The sequence below is a fragment of the Delphinus delphis genome, chromosome 9 (assembly GCF_949987515.2).
Source record: "Delphinus delphis chromosome 9, mDelDel1.2, whole genome shotgun sequence".
NCBI lineage: Eukaryota > Metazoa > Chordata > Mammalia > Artiodactyla > Delphinidae > Delphinus > Delphinus delphis.
This window is the reverse complement of record NC_082691.1, coordinates 14,671,357-14,685,855: the sequence shown is the minus strand read 5'-3', so window position 1 is coordinate 14,685,855 and position 14,499 is coordinate 14,671,357. Positions and strand designations below refer to the sequence as shown.

General features: G+C 36.0%; 1 protein-coding gene across 3 annotated transcripts in view; it reads left to right on the top strand.

Moving 5' to 3' along the window:
• CDK13 (cyclin dependent kinase 13) overlaps positions 1 to 14,499 on the top strand; it is a 113,522-nt gene that overhangs the window by 79,323 nt on the left and 19,700 nt on the right. For all 3 annotated transcript variants that reach the window (XM_060020215.1, XM_060020213.1, XM_060020216.1), the window contains exons 8-9: positions 2,614 to 2,715; positions 2,809 to 2,886. In XM_060020215.1, the coding sequence (XP_059876198.1) occupies positions 2,614 to 2,715; positions 2,809 to 2,886 (180 nt within the window). The remainder of the gene's footprint in view (positions 1 to 2,613; positions 2,716 to 2,808; positions 2,887 to 14,499) is intronic.

Here is a 14,499-nt window from a genome sequence, read left to right as displayed (position 1 = left end):
GAGACTGTTGCAGTAGTACCAGAAAAAAAGATAATAGTGGCTCCGACTAAAAGTTGGTAATGGCTCAGATTTCCTTGAAATCGTGGGAAATGGTTGCATTTAGGACCTATTTGGATGTAGAGTTGACAGAAGTTGTTGATAGATTAGATGTGAGATTTGAAGGAAAAAGGAAACAAGGATGACTCCTGGGTTTTTGACCTTAGAAGTTGGGTTGGTGTTAAAAATAGGTCCCAAATTTCTTTTGTAGTTTTGGTAGGTGTTTACCTAGTGGATTCTGAAGGAGACATGGCATTTGGGCATACGATGAATTTAGCTAGCTGAACTCTTTCCATGTTTTTCTCAAGAATATGTTATGCTCTAAAAGAAATAAGTGTAGACTTTATGTATTGTTGGAAAAGTGAAGCATTTTAAAGCTAATTTAGGTACTTCCTATTATATGATTTTTTTTTTCATTTCTTAGAATGGTCTTTAACAGAGTTATCAACTATGGTTTGTGAATTTTAATTTGGATTTATCCAGAATCTCCAAATACTTCAAGGACCTAAAATCTTGCTCCGATCATCTGTTTGCCTTTTACCTATTCAGACCAGACAGGAGGCTGAGCTGCCTGCCAGCCTAGGGATATACCCTTAAGGCAGTGCTCGCTTTGTTAGGAATACAGCACTGCTTGTGGTGTGTAGGGTAGGGAAGACCGTAACCATGTCACACCTCCCCTGAAGGGCAAAGTGTTGGAATCTATTACTGAGCAGATAATCTTTGATCTTTATTCTGTTGATATTTCATTGATTGTAAAGAGAAATGTTGGGATGGTACTTTGTTTTACAAAAAATATATATCAGTTTGAATATTTATTTACTTCATAAATGAAAGAGTTTCCACAATTTAGAGATTTTGTTAGTGTTTTAAAATTGAGCTGTCTATGTCAAATTTTACTGTTGAATGTTTCAAGTCTTTACGTAGTTCTTACTTTTCTTCTGACAGAAACTGAGCATTTGGATATATTTGGAAAAGCTATTAATTGGTATACATTAAGTACTTTTGCTGTACACCTAGAAGTATAGTTCATCTAGTTCTGTGTTTAATCATTTTTGAAAATGTACTAAATATTTTCACTTCTGAATTTGATGAGAGTTAATGAAAACGTGAACTAGTCTAATTTTAACTGCTAAAGATGACTGTGTTCTAAATGTTGCCTAGAAATTGATATATAATACGGTTAAAAACCAAAATTCAACTGAGTAAATTCGAAGATCTAATTGGTTTTATTAAACACTTCCTGAATCAGGCCACATCCCATCTAGTAAGTAGAAGGGATCTCTGAGGAGCTATACAAAATGGAAGGTTTTTAAAGGCAGAAGGGGGCAGGGACAAGAAAGTTATACTAGCAGAAAGCAGATTGGCAAGGTCACTTTCCTTTAAGGGATGGGAGGGGTCTGTGTGGCAGGTGACCTCGCTAGTGCTGACCAGGAAATTCCAGACCAATTGGTTAAGATGCCTTTCCTGGGAGGGGCTGAATCTGCAGTTACGTTAGGTAGTAAGTCTTGGTTTGCTGGTGTGGGAGTTAACACAAGTAACTCCATTTTGGATCTGTTGTTTCTTTTTAACACACATATAAAATAATCTTTTATTTAAATATAAAATTTACTAACCTTAATTTGTGTAATTTCTCCACATAATACAGCAGACTTTTATTTTTTAAAAATATATTTAAAAAATTTCTAAACATAAAAAGATAAAAAAATTAACTATTTACTGACAGATTTACATTAATTTAAACATTTTTCTTGAGACTGTAGATACCTAGTTGTACCTTAGTAGCAAGACCATACGTTTCACATGCTCATAGACCTTTGAAATGTTTTAGAAAACTACTTATCATAATTTTCTCCGACTTTGTTCCCCCACCCAGCTAATTCATGTATGTCACCTAAAGTTGCAGGGCCATATACAGTAAAAGGTCTGCCCTATGCCCAACATTGTTCTGGGCTTAGTGTGTGGGTATAAGAACACTTATACAGCTTACTAGATAATATCTTCTATGACAAAGTGGTAGCAGTATATGTATATATATGTCCTCATTGTTAGAAGGTGACAAAGGAATCATCTGATAAAGTATCTTACCTATCACTAGTGGTTCCTGGCAGAGTAGACCCAAACTACTACAGTCTACATTTCTATACTTTCTATTCACATACCAAAGTGGGTTAAAATCAATGAAATATTGCCAAGGAAAGATATGCCCAGTTGAAAACTTTTGTTAGGTGGTGGTTACAGTTTGAACTGTATCTTGCCATACATTAGTGATTTGCCAGATTTGGTCAAAATCATCAATGCCAACAGTTGATATAAAGATCTTTCTTTGACCGTATTACAGTTAAAACAAGCCAACAACTTTTAATTTTTATATATTAAGGGAATTTTTCAGGTAATCACATTGCTTTCAGATGTATTTTATGATCATGTATTAGATGTCATAGCATGTCTGCAGGCAGATGAAAGTAGTTTTAGTTAGGATTGTAGGATTGCTTTGATTAGCCAAAATAATATTTCTTAAAAGAATTTCTCTTATTCTAACACATGCTAACTCTAAAGAGTGCTTTCTGTGTTTTTTAGTCGTCCATATACTAACAAGGTCATCACTTTATGGTACCGTCCACCTGAACTGCTGTTGGGAGAAGAAAGATACACACCAGCTATTGATGTATGGAGCTGTGGGTAAGATAGGCTTATTGACTGGTTAATTTACTTGAAACTTGGTAGTGAAGTAAAATCATACCATTTGGTAATGGTGGATATTTTTCCCATTAGATGTATCCTTGGTGAACTCTTCACTAAAAAACCTATATTTCAAGCAAATCAGGAGCTTGCACAACTAGAATTAATAAGGTAAGCTTGTGATTTTAATATTTGTAATATCTGTAGGAAATTAAAATTTTTTCACGCTTGTGTTTCTAGGAGAACATCATGTTTCTGTTGAAGGCTGATGATTGCTGAATGGAGGAGAAACTAGAATGCAGGCACTTTGATAATTGTTCTAGTAAAACTAAGGATCTTAAAGTCCCTAGATATTTTGTGATTAGATTAATGTGTTTGAGTTCCTAAAGATAAGACTGGGAAGGAGGAGTAAATATGAGGGGGGAGAGAATGAATGGTAGATTCTGTTTTTTCCGGAGTGTGGCAGTATGGAAGAATTAATGTTTGGAGATATTTTAAAGAAATACTCTTTTACATATGTATATGCACATGTGTTTATATGTATATGTGTATGCAGACACACCAAAATACATCCATGTACTCACTAGCATAGGTCTTCATTATTTGGAGCCTATTATAGGGCCTAGGTCATAGGACTTACGTGTTAATCATCTTTCTCTTTATCTAATATTTTAAATAAGTTTCTTTTTTATAAAAGAGCTTTGGTTTTCATATATAATAATATTAAATTGCAACTTGTAAGATTTGCATGAGTGTTTCAAAATATGGATGAGAATTTTTAGGGAAGATATTGGTATAAGGCACATACATACCCATGTACTGTGAACCTTCCCTTCAGCAGACTTATTGGACTAATTGTTGCTCTACATTCCATCTGTAAATAATACTAGCTTGATAACATAGCAAGCTGAATATTTGCAGCTAGTAGATTACCACTCTATAGTAAGACTACGTATTTATTCCACCAGTTGAAGAGTATGACGACCAAGAGGTAGTTGTTTCCCATTTTGTATACAAACATTTTATTATTGTACATATGTTGTTTAATTAACTATAGACAGATGCAGTGCTTTGCAAAGACTTAACAGAGTTGGCTAATGTAGAATTCCATTCAGTGAGTCCTCTGATGAAAGAGAAGGCCATGGCCCTATGTCAGAAAGTTGGGAAATAAATGCACATTTATACATTTTTAGTTAAAATAAAATGTTAAAATCATGTATCTGTGTATCTTTCTTTTTCTTTTTTTTTTTTTTTGGTAATGATTTTCTCTAACCCATTTTTTCAGTTAGCCAACTATTGTTCCTAATTGTATTTAATACTAGGGTTTCTATTAATGATGTTAGTATTTATTTAGTTTATACATGATACAAGCATTGTTCTAGGAATTTCACCTGAATTACTTCAGTTAAGTTGTGTGTTGTTTTTATAGTTAAGAAAACTGAACCTTACAGAGGTGAAGAATTTGTTCAGAGTCATACAACTAGCAAGTGGCACAATTGAGATTTGAATCTAGATAGTTTTACCTTACTATCTAAACTTATAACCAATTCTCTATACTATGTAGTAAACAAAACTTCCTGGAACTTTTAGTTGGTATGACACAAACACCAAGAATTAACAAAGACAGCATGAAAAATTTCTGCAGAATATTAATACAAAATTTCTAAAAGGAGTGATTAGCCAGTAGTATGTAATGTTTTATTAAAAATTAACTTGCAGAGTCAAGTAGGGTCATCCTAAGAATACAAGAATGTTTTAGTTTTAGGAATTCCATTATTATAATTCATCATTTTAATAGATGTAAAATAATATGTCTATCTTGATAGTGTTAAATAGGCATTTGCTGAAATTATAAACTGCTAATTAAGTGTAGAGGCATATTTCTTTAACACAATAAAATATGTATCACAAACGGACTAGATAATATTTAGTGGTGAAATACTGGAAGTAAAGGCAAGAATGAGAAAAAATTGACTAGCAGTATCATTATTTTAAAAGTGTTTTAGAAGCACTAACTAGTTAACTAGTAGTGTTAGAAAAGTGAACCCAATAAGAGGTATACTATCATAATTTGTATCTGATAGCATTGCATACATGCAGCGTGCAAGGAAATGACCTGAAATTCCTTGAATAAAAAATTTGGTAAAATGGCAAGTGTTAAGAATCTGTGTGTATATACACACGTGTGTGTGTGTGTGTGTGTGTGTGTGAGAGAGAGAGAGAGAGAGAGAGAGAGTATGTATGTATATACACACAGCATACTAATATATATTATATACTAATACATATATTCTAAAGCAAGAGCTTTTAAAGACTATGTACCAATAATAACCAGTTAGAAACATAGGGAATGGAGAGCATGTTTAACAAAACCACCACCATATATACTCTAGGAATACTGAAAACTATAATGTTTCACCTAAAATTGTAAAGAAGATTTGAATAAGTGTTGGAGAGGCATATCTTGTTTTTGGCTAGGAAGCCTTTTTTTTAAACATCTTTATTGGAGTATAATTGCTTTACAATTGTGTGTTAGTTTCTGCTTTATAACAAAGTGAATCAGCTGTGCATATACATATATCCCCATATCTCCTCCCTCTTGCGTCTCACTCCCACCCTCCCTATCCTACCCCTCTAGGTGGTCACAAAGCACCGAGCTGATCTCCCTGTGCTATGTGGCTGCTTCCCACTAGCTATCTATTTTGGTAGTATATATAAGTCCATGCCACTCTCTCACTTCGTCCCAGCATACCTTTCCCCTCCCTGTGCCCTCAAGTCCATTCTCTACATCTGCGTCTTTGTTCCTGTCCTGACCCTTCGTTCTTCATAACTGTTTTTTTCCTGTAGATTCCATATATATGTGTTACCATATGGTATTTGTTTTTCTCTTTCTGACTTATTTCACTCTGTATGACAGACTCTAGGTCCATACTCCTCATTACAAATAGCTCCATTTCGTTTCTTTTTATGGCTGAGTAATATTCCATTGTATATATGTGCCACATCTTCTTTATCCATTCATCTGTCGATGGACACTTAGGTTGCTTCCATGTCCTGGCTATTGTAAATAGAGCTGCAATGAACATTTTGGTACATGACTCTTTTTGAATTATGGTTTTCTCAGGGTATATGCCCAGTAGTGGGATTGCTGGGTCATATGGTATTTCTCTTTGTAGTTTTTTAAGGAACCTCCATACTGTTCTCCATAGTGGCTGTATCAATTTACATTCCCACCAACAGTGCAAGAGGGTTCCTTTTTCTCTACACCCCCTCCAGCATTCATTGTTTGTAGATTTTTTGATGATGGCCATTCTGACTGTGTGAGGTGATACCTCATTGTAGTTTTGATTTGCATTTCTCTAATGATTAGTGATGTTGAGCATTCTTTCATGTGTTTGTTGGCAATCTGTATATCTTCCTTGGAGAAATGTCTGTTTAGGTCTTCTGCCCATTTTTGGATTGGGTTGTTTGTTTTTTTTATATTGAGCTGCATGAGCTGCTTGTAAATTTTGGAGATTAGTCCTTCGTCAGATGCTTCATTTGCAAATATTTTCTCCCATTCTGAGGGTTGTCTTTTCGTCTTGTTTACGGTTTCCTTTGCTGTGCAAAAGCTTTTTAAGTTTCATTAGGTCTCGTTTGTTTATTTTTGTTTTTATTTCTCTTTCTCTAGGAGGTGGGTCAAAAAGGATCTTGCTGTGATGTATGTCATAGAGTGTTCTGCCTATGTTTTCCTCTAAGAGTTTGATAGTGTCTGGCCTTACATTTTAGGTCTTTAATCCATTTAGAGTTTATTTTTGTGTATGGTGTTAGGGAATGTTCTAATTTCATTCTTTTACATGTAGCTGTCCAGTGTTCCCAGCACCACTTATTGAAGAGACTGTCTTTTCTCCATTGTATATTCTTGCCTCCTTTGTCAAAAATAAGGTGACCTTATGTGTGTGGGTTTATCTCTGGGCTTTCTATCCTGTTCCGTTGATCTATATTTCTGTTTTTGTGCCAGTACCATACTGTCTTGATTACTGTAGCTTTGTGGTGTAGTCTGAAGTCAGGGAGCCTGATTCCTCCAGCTCCGTTTTTCTTTCTCAAGATTGCTTTGGGTAGTCGGGGTCTTTTGTGTTTCCATACAAATTGTGAAATTTTTTGTTCTAGTTCTGTGAAAAATGCCGTTGGTAGTTTGATAGGGATTGCATTGAATCTGTAGATTGCTTTGGGTAGTATAGTCATTTTCACAATGTTGATTCTTCCAATCCAAGAACACGGTATATCTCTCCATCTGTTTATGTCATCTTTAATTTATTTCATCAGTGTCTTATAGTTTTCTGCATACAGGTCTTTTGTCTCCTTAGGTCGGTTTATTCCTAGGTATTTTATTCTTTTTGTTGCAGTGGTAAATGAGAGTGTTTCCTTAATTTCTCTTTCAGGTTTTTCATCATCAGTGTATAGGAATGCAAGAGATTTCTGTGCATTAGTTTTGTATCCTGCAACTTTACCAACTTCATTGATTGGCTCTAGTAGTTTTCTGGTAGCATCTTTAGGATTCTCTATGTATAGTATCATGTCATCTGCAAACAGTGACAGTTTTACTTCTTTTCTGATTTGGATACCTTTTATTTCTTTTTCTTCTCTGATTGCTGTGGCTAAAACTTCCAAAACTATGTTGAATAATAGTGGTGAGAGTGGGCAACCTTGTCTTATTCCTGATCTTAGTGGAAATGGTTTCAGTTTTTCACCATTGAGAACGATGTTGGCTGTGGGTTTGTCGTATATGGCCTTTATTATGTTGAGGAAAGTTCCCTCTATGCCTACTTTCTGGAGAGTTTTTATCATAAATGGGTGTTGAATTTTATCGAAAGCTTTTACTCCATCTACTGAGATGATCATATGGTTTTTAATCCTTCAGTTTGTTAATGCGGTGTATTACACTGATTGATTTGCGTATATTGAAGAATCCTTGCATTCCTGGGATAAACCCCACTTGATCATGGTGTATGATCCTTTTAATATGCTGTTGGATTCTGCTTGCTAGTATTTTGTTGAGGATTTTTGCATCTATGTTCATCAGTGATATTGACCTATAGTTTTCTTTCTTTGTGACATCTTTGTCTGGTTGTGGTATCAGGGTGATGGTGGCCTCGTAGAATGAGCTGGGGAGTGTTCCTCCCTCTTCTGTATTTTGGAAGCGTTTGAGAAGGATAGGTGTTAGCTCTTCTTTAAATGTTTGATAGAATTCACCTGTGAAGCCATCTGGTCCTGGGCTTTTGTTTGTTGGAAGGTTTGAAATCACAGTTTCAATTTCAGTGCTTGTGATTGATCTGTTCTTATTTTCTATTTCTCCTGGTTCATTTCAAAAGGTTGTGCTTTTCTAAAAATGTATCCATTCCTACCAGGTTGTCCATTTTATTGGCATATAGTTGCTCTTAGTAATCTCTCATGATCCTTTTCATTTCTGCAGTGTCAGTTGTTACTTCTCCTTTTTCATTTCTAATTCTATTGATTTGAGTCTTCTCCCTTTTTTTCTTGATGAGTCTGGCTAATGGTTTATCAATTTTGTTTGTGTTCTCAAAGAACCAGCTTTTAATTTTATTGACTTTGCTATTGTTTCCTTCATTTCTTTTTCATTTATTTCTGATCTGATCTTTATGATTTCTTTCCTTTTGCTAACTTTGGGGTTTTTTGTTCTTCTTTCTCTAATTGCTTTAGGTGTAAGGTTAGGTTGTTTTTTTGAGATGTTTCTTGTTTCTTGAGGTAGGATTGTATTGCTATAAATTTCCCTCTTAGAACTGCTTTTGCTGAATCCCATAGGTTTTGGGTCATTATGTTTTCATTGTCATTTGTTTCTAGGTATTTTTTGATTTCCTCTTTGATTCCTTCAGTGACCTCTTGGTTATTAAGTAGTATATTGTTTAGCCTCCATGTGTTTGTATTTTTTACAGATTTTTTTTCCTGTAATTGATATCTAGTCTCATAGCATTGTGGTTGGGAAAGATACTTGATACGATTTCAGTTTTCTTAAATTTACCAAGGCTTGATTTGTGACCCAAGATATGATCTATCCTGGAGAATGTTCCATGAGCACTTGAGAAGAAAGTGTATTCTGTTGTTTTTGGATGGAATGTCCTATAAATATCCATTAAGTCCATCTTGTTTAATGTATCATTTAAAGCTTGTGTTTCCTTATTTATTTTCATTTCGGATGATCTGTCCATTGGTGAAAGTGGGGTGTTACGCTCCCCTACTGTGATTGCGTTACTGTCAATTTCCCCTTTTATGGCTGTTAGCATTTGCCTTATGTATTGAGGTGCTCCTATGTTGGGTGCATAAATATTTACAATTGTTATATCTTATTCTTGGATTGATCCCTTGATCATTATGTAGTGTTCTTTTTTGTCTCTTGTAATAGTCTTTATTTTAAAGTCTGTTTTGTCTGATATGAGAATTGCTACTCCAGCTTTCTTTTGATTTCCATTTGCATGCAATATCTTTTTCCATCCCCTCACTTTCAGTCTCTTTGTGTCCCTAGGTCTGAAGTGGGTCTCTTGTAGATAGTATATATATATGGGTCTTGTTTTTGCATCCATTCAGCCAGTCTGTGTCTTTTGGTGGGAGCATTTAATCTATTTACATTTAAGGTAATTATCGATATGTATCATCCTGTTACCATTTTTTTAATTGTTTTGGGTTTTTTATTGTAGGTCTTTTCCTTCTCTTGTGTTTCCTCCCTAGAGAAGTTCCTTTAGCATTTGTTGTACAGCTGGTTTGGTGGTGCTGAATTCTCTTAGCTTTTGCTTGTCTGTAAAGGTATTAATTTCTCTGTCGAATCTGAATGAGATCCTTGCTGGGTAGAATAATCTTGGTTGTAGGTTTTTCCCTTCCATTACTTTAAATATGTCCTGCCACTCCCTTGTGGCTTGCAGTTTCTGCTGAAAGATCAGCTGTTAACCTTCTGGGGATTCCCTTGTATGTTATTTGTTGTTTTTCCCATGCTGCTTTTAATATCCTTTCTTTGTATTTAATTATTGACAGTTTGATTAATATGTGTCTTGGTGTGTTTCTCCTTAGATTTATCCTGTATGGGACTCTCTGTGCTTCCTAGACTTGATTAACTATTTCCTTTCCCATATTAGGGAAGTTTTCAACTATAATCTCTTTAAATATTTTCTCAGTCCCTTTTTCTCTTCTTCTTCTGGGACCCCTCTAATTTGAATGTTGGTGTGTTTAATGTCTCAGAGGTCTCTGAGACTGTCTTCAATTCTTATCATTCTTTTTTCTTTATTCTGCTTTGCGGTGGTTATTGCCACTATTTTATCTTCCAGGTCACTTATCCGTTCTTCTTCCTCAGTTATTCTGCTACTGATGCCTTCTAGAGAATTTTTAATTTCATTTATTTGTTGTTCATCATTGTTTGTTTACTCTTTAGTTCTTCTAGGTCCTTGTTAAACATTTCTTGTATTTTCTCCATTCTACTTCCAAGATTTTGGATCATCTTTACTATCATTATTCTGAATTCTTTTTCAGGTAGACTGCCTATGTCCTCTTCATTTGTTAGGTCTGGTGGATTTTTACCTTGCTCCTTCATCTGCTGTGTGTTTCTCTGTCCTCTCATTTTGCTTATCTTACTGTGTTTGGAGTCTCCTTTTCGCCGGCTGCACGTTCGCAGTTCCTGTTGTTTCTGGTGTCTGTCCCCAGTGGTTAAGGTTGGTTCAGTGGGTTGTGTAGTCTTCCTGGTGGAGGGGACTAGTATCTGTGTTCTGGTGGATGAGGCTGGATCTTGTCTTTCTGATGGGCAGGACCACATCCGGTGGTGTGTTTTGGGGTGTCTGTGACCTTATTATGATTTTAGGCAGCCTCTCTGCTAATGGGTGGGGATGTGTTCCTATCCTGCTAGTTGTTTGGCATAGGGTGTCCAGCACCTGTAGCTTGCTGGTTGTTGAGTGGAGCTGGGTCTTAACGTTGAGATGGAGATCTCTGGGAGAGCTTTTGCCATTTGATATTACGTGGAGCCAGGAGGTCTCTGGTGGACCAGTGTCCTGAACTTGGCTCTCCCACCTCAGAGGCACAGGCCTGACACCCAGCTGGAGCACCAAGACCCTATCAGCCACACGGCTCTCTCTGGGCTTCTATTTCGGCAGCAGCAATGTGACTCTGGACTGTGTGAGCCACTTTTTTCGCCAGTTGGCCAAGGAGAAGTGTGATGGCGTCCAGTGTCTCTTGAAAATGCAAAACCAGTGCTGTGGCCATGCCCTCCTCCAGGATGCGCGGAAGCCTTCTCAAGATGAGTGGGGTAAAACCCAGGACGCTGCGGAAGCCGCCATTCTTAGGGAGAAGAACCTGAACCAGACACTATTGGATCTGCGTGCTCTGGGTTCTGCCTGCGCCCCCTTTTTTTTTAAGATTGTAGTTCATCGTATGTTAGTCATTATAGTCCTATTGAGAATTTCAAAAGACTTTTTTAAAACAACAGTTGATTTTAATGTTTATCTGGAGGCCTGAACCTGAAAATAGCTAGGAAAATTCTTTAAAAAGAAGGACAATTTGGCATATCATATGTTAAATCAAAATTTTAGTAACTAAAACCAATTTGTACTGGCACAAGATACACAGATGAATTAGCGCAATTATATGGGAAATTCAGAAGTAAAGAAAGTTCGTATGGACCTTAGAATATAATACAGTAGACATTTCAAATTAGGGAGTTAATTGAATAGTATTTATTGATTGCTGGTTGTGTACCTGTTACCAGTCCTGAGGATACAGTGGAGGTTGGGAATTGTATCCCCAGTGTCTAGTAACTGGCACACAACTTTTTCTGCTTTCTTGTTGGGGGAGACAGAGAAAACAAATTAATAAAATACATCAGGTGGTGATGAGCACAGGGGATAGAAGATGATAGCAGGAAGCGCTGTGTATGGAGCCAGGGAAAGTCTCTCCCATAAGTACCATCTGAGCAGAGAGCTGAGTGAACAGCAGAGTCATGATCCTGAGGCATGAGTGTGTTTGGATTATTTTATGGACATGTTAAGTCAGTTAGGGAACCGTATGGGAAACAAAAAGAAAGCTCAAGCCATCCAGTTAGTGGCATTCTGTACAGTTACTAAAAAGGAAATGGTAGATCTGGACATGTTGATATGCAAAAGCAACACTGTCACGTGAAAAGAGCAGTTTTACAGAAGGCTGTGTTTGGTTTGATCCCACATGGGTGAGACAAATTAAACACATCAAAAGAGTCTGGAATTGTTAATCTGAACATGGACTTGTGAGAGGGTTAGGGAAGGGACTGTTTTACTTTCTGCTTTATATGTTTCAAAACGTCTTTGGGTTTTGGTAAGATATCAAATATTTATAATAATACAAAAAAGATGCTTCAATTTTGATTTTATAGCATTAATTATTTTTAAAACATGAAGAAAAAAAGGACGTTTCTGGTAAAAGAGACACGTCTCCTTGGTTTGAAGGAGGTGGCAGAGTATATTGAAAGGGGCAGGCTTTGGGATCTTACAGGCCTGGGTTCTAATGCCAGCTCAGCTACTTCCTGCTCTTGTGACTTAGGGTAAGTTCCATAATACTATAAGTTTCTTTCTTCACAAGTAAAACAGGACAAATAATGTGCTTAGGATTGTAAAAATTAATGTGTTTCCTAGTACATATTTACTTCTTCCCCTCATCTTATTTGCGGTAATGCTGGAATGTTTCCCCAGTCTAAAGCCTCAGGAATGATGAGTTCTAGGGTCTACATTGTACAAGTACATATAAATGGATCAAGGATGGTAATCCTAATGAGAATCTGTCTTAAAGAGCTTTACACTACAGTGGTCAAGTTATTTGTACTTTACCTGGTTCCAGAAAATATGTTAGGCAGATTACAAAAATTTTGTGATAAGAGGTAGCATGAATTAAAAGTAATGGCAAAGAGAGAGAAAAACATAGGTGGGGACAAAAAAAGGGATGAATGGGAGCAAAAATGTTTTTATATGAGAGTAACACTTTTAACTCTTAAGTGTTCTGGCAGCCAGTGAAAGAACCTTTATATCACACAATGTGTATTGCTTATGGAATAAAAAACAATCATGGAAGAAATTAAAAGTAGATTTGGAATGAGAAGAATTCCCTGCACACATACACAAAGCCTCAGGTTACACAGGTAAAATTTTTACAACTTTAAAGGCATAGGCTTTGGTTGTTCCAGAATATAGGAAAAGAAGGAAAGTTCCCATATTTTATTTTATTTATTTATTTTTAATTTTTTAAAATTTATTTATTTTGTTTTGCAATACATGGGCCTCTCACTGTTGTGGGCTCTCCCGTTGCGGAACACAGGCTCTGAACGCGCAGGCTCAGCGGCCATGGCTCACGGGCCCAGCCGCTCCGCGGCATGTGGGATCTTCCCGGACTGGGGCACAAACCTGTGTCCTCTGCATCGGCAGACGGACTCTCAACCACTGCACCACCAGGGAAGCCCAGTTCCCATATTTTCAAAAGTGAAGCATGTATACCTTCATAAATCATTAGCATAAAAATTTCTTTAGACTTGTACTTCTTAATCTTTTCAGTCTCTTCTTTATACTCTTAAACATTGTGAAAGATCCCAGGAGCTTGTTTATGTTGATTGTATGTATTGAAATTTAAAACTGAGAAGTAAAAATATTTATTAATTCATTTTAAAACAATATATTAACATAACATTTTAATTGTAAAAAGTTTATATTTCCCAAACTAAAATAAGTGTTGGTGAAATGAATAGCATTGTTTCACATTTTTATAAATCATTTAATGTCTGGCTTAAACATCTGGATAAACATCTGTGATATGCTGTTTTCAATAGTCTTTTCAGATAATTGTGCATATTCTTCCTTGAAACTTCAGTAAGTGGCAGTTCTTTTTACAGGTTAGTTGTAATGTGCAGTCTGTAACCACAGATTTTGTACTCTAATATATTGAAATCCATTGGTTTATCTTACATTCTGAATAGATCTTTTACCTGTGATGATTTTATAACATTATGTATTGGTCATTTGATAATATTGGATCACTGAATTGAGCAAATCTTCTAAAGTGTAGCATTTCATTATATAGTATTTGTTATGACCACTAATCTCATCAGAAAAGCCTTTAGGTATTTATTTTGAAGCTGTCAAGTTCATGGTGTAGATATAAGTCTTCTAGTATTCTGATTTTCTCCTGAAAGCTTGAATTTTATAATTGACAGTAAATGCTGCAGTTGTCTTCCTTGAAGTAATAAGCTGACTTTGTTCCTGGTTAAGAAAATGCCTGGCAAATACCCAAGTATGAATGACCATAGTTTTTTAGTTGTTTTTGCAGGTAAAAATGGTGGTTCATGAAAAAAGCACCTACTTCAGCTTGCAACTCAAATAATTGCACAAGTGCTTCTCAAGATAACTATCACTTTGTTGTACAACTGAAGTGCTTTATGAGTATTTTCTATTTCATTACTAAGAATATTGAAAAGATACGTACTCAAGTATAAGGGTTTAATAATAATAATTTTTACTGCTTCAACAAGTGCCTTCTTAAGTGAAACTCTCCCCCTCTCTCCCCACCGAGGTTATGTGGTAGTGAAGAGTATCTACTGCTAATAGTCTGGTGCCACTGCCTCAAGTCATGCTAAGGTGCCAGTAGTTTTACCCACTACTGGCTTAATACCATCAGTGCAAAGTCAACACATTGAAAAGTATAAATAATGTCTTAATAATACCTTTGACCTTCCAGACCCCTGAAGGGTCTAGGGGACACTGAGTGGTCTTTGGACCCCATTTTTGCAAACTGCTG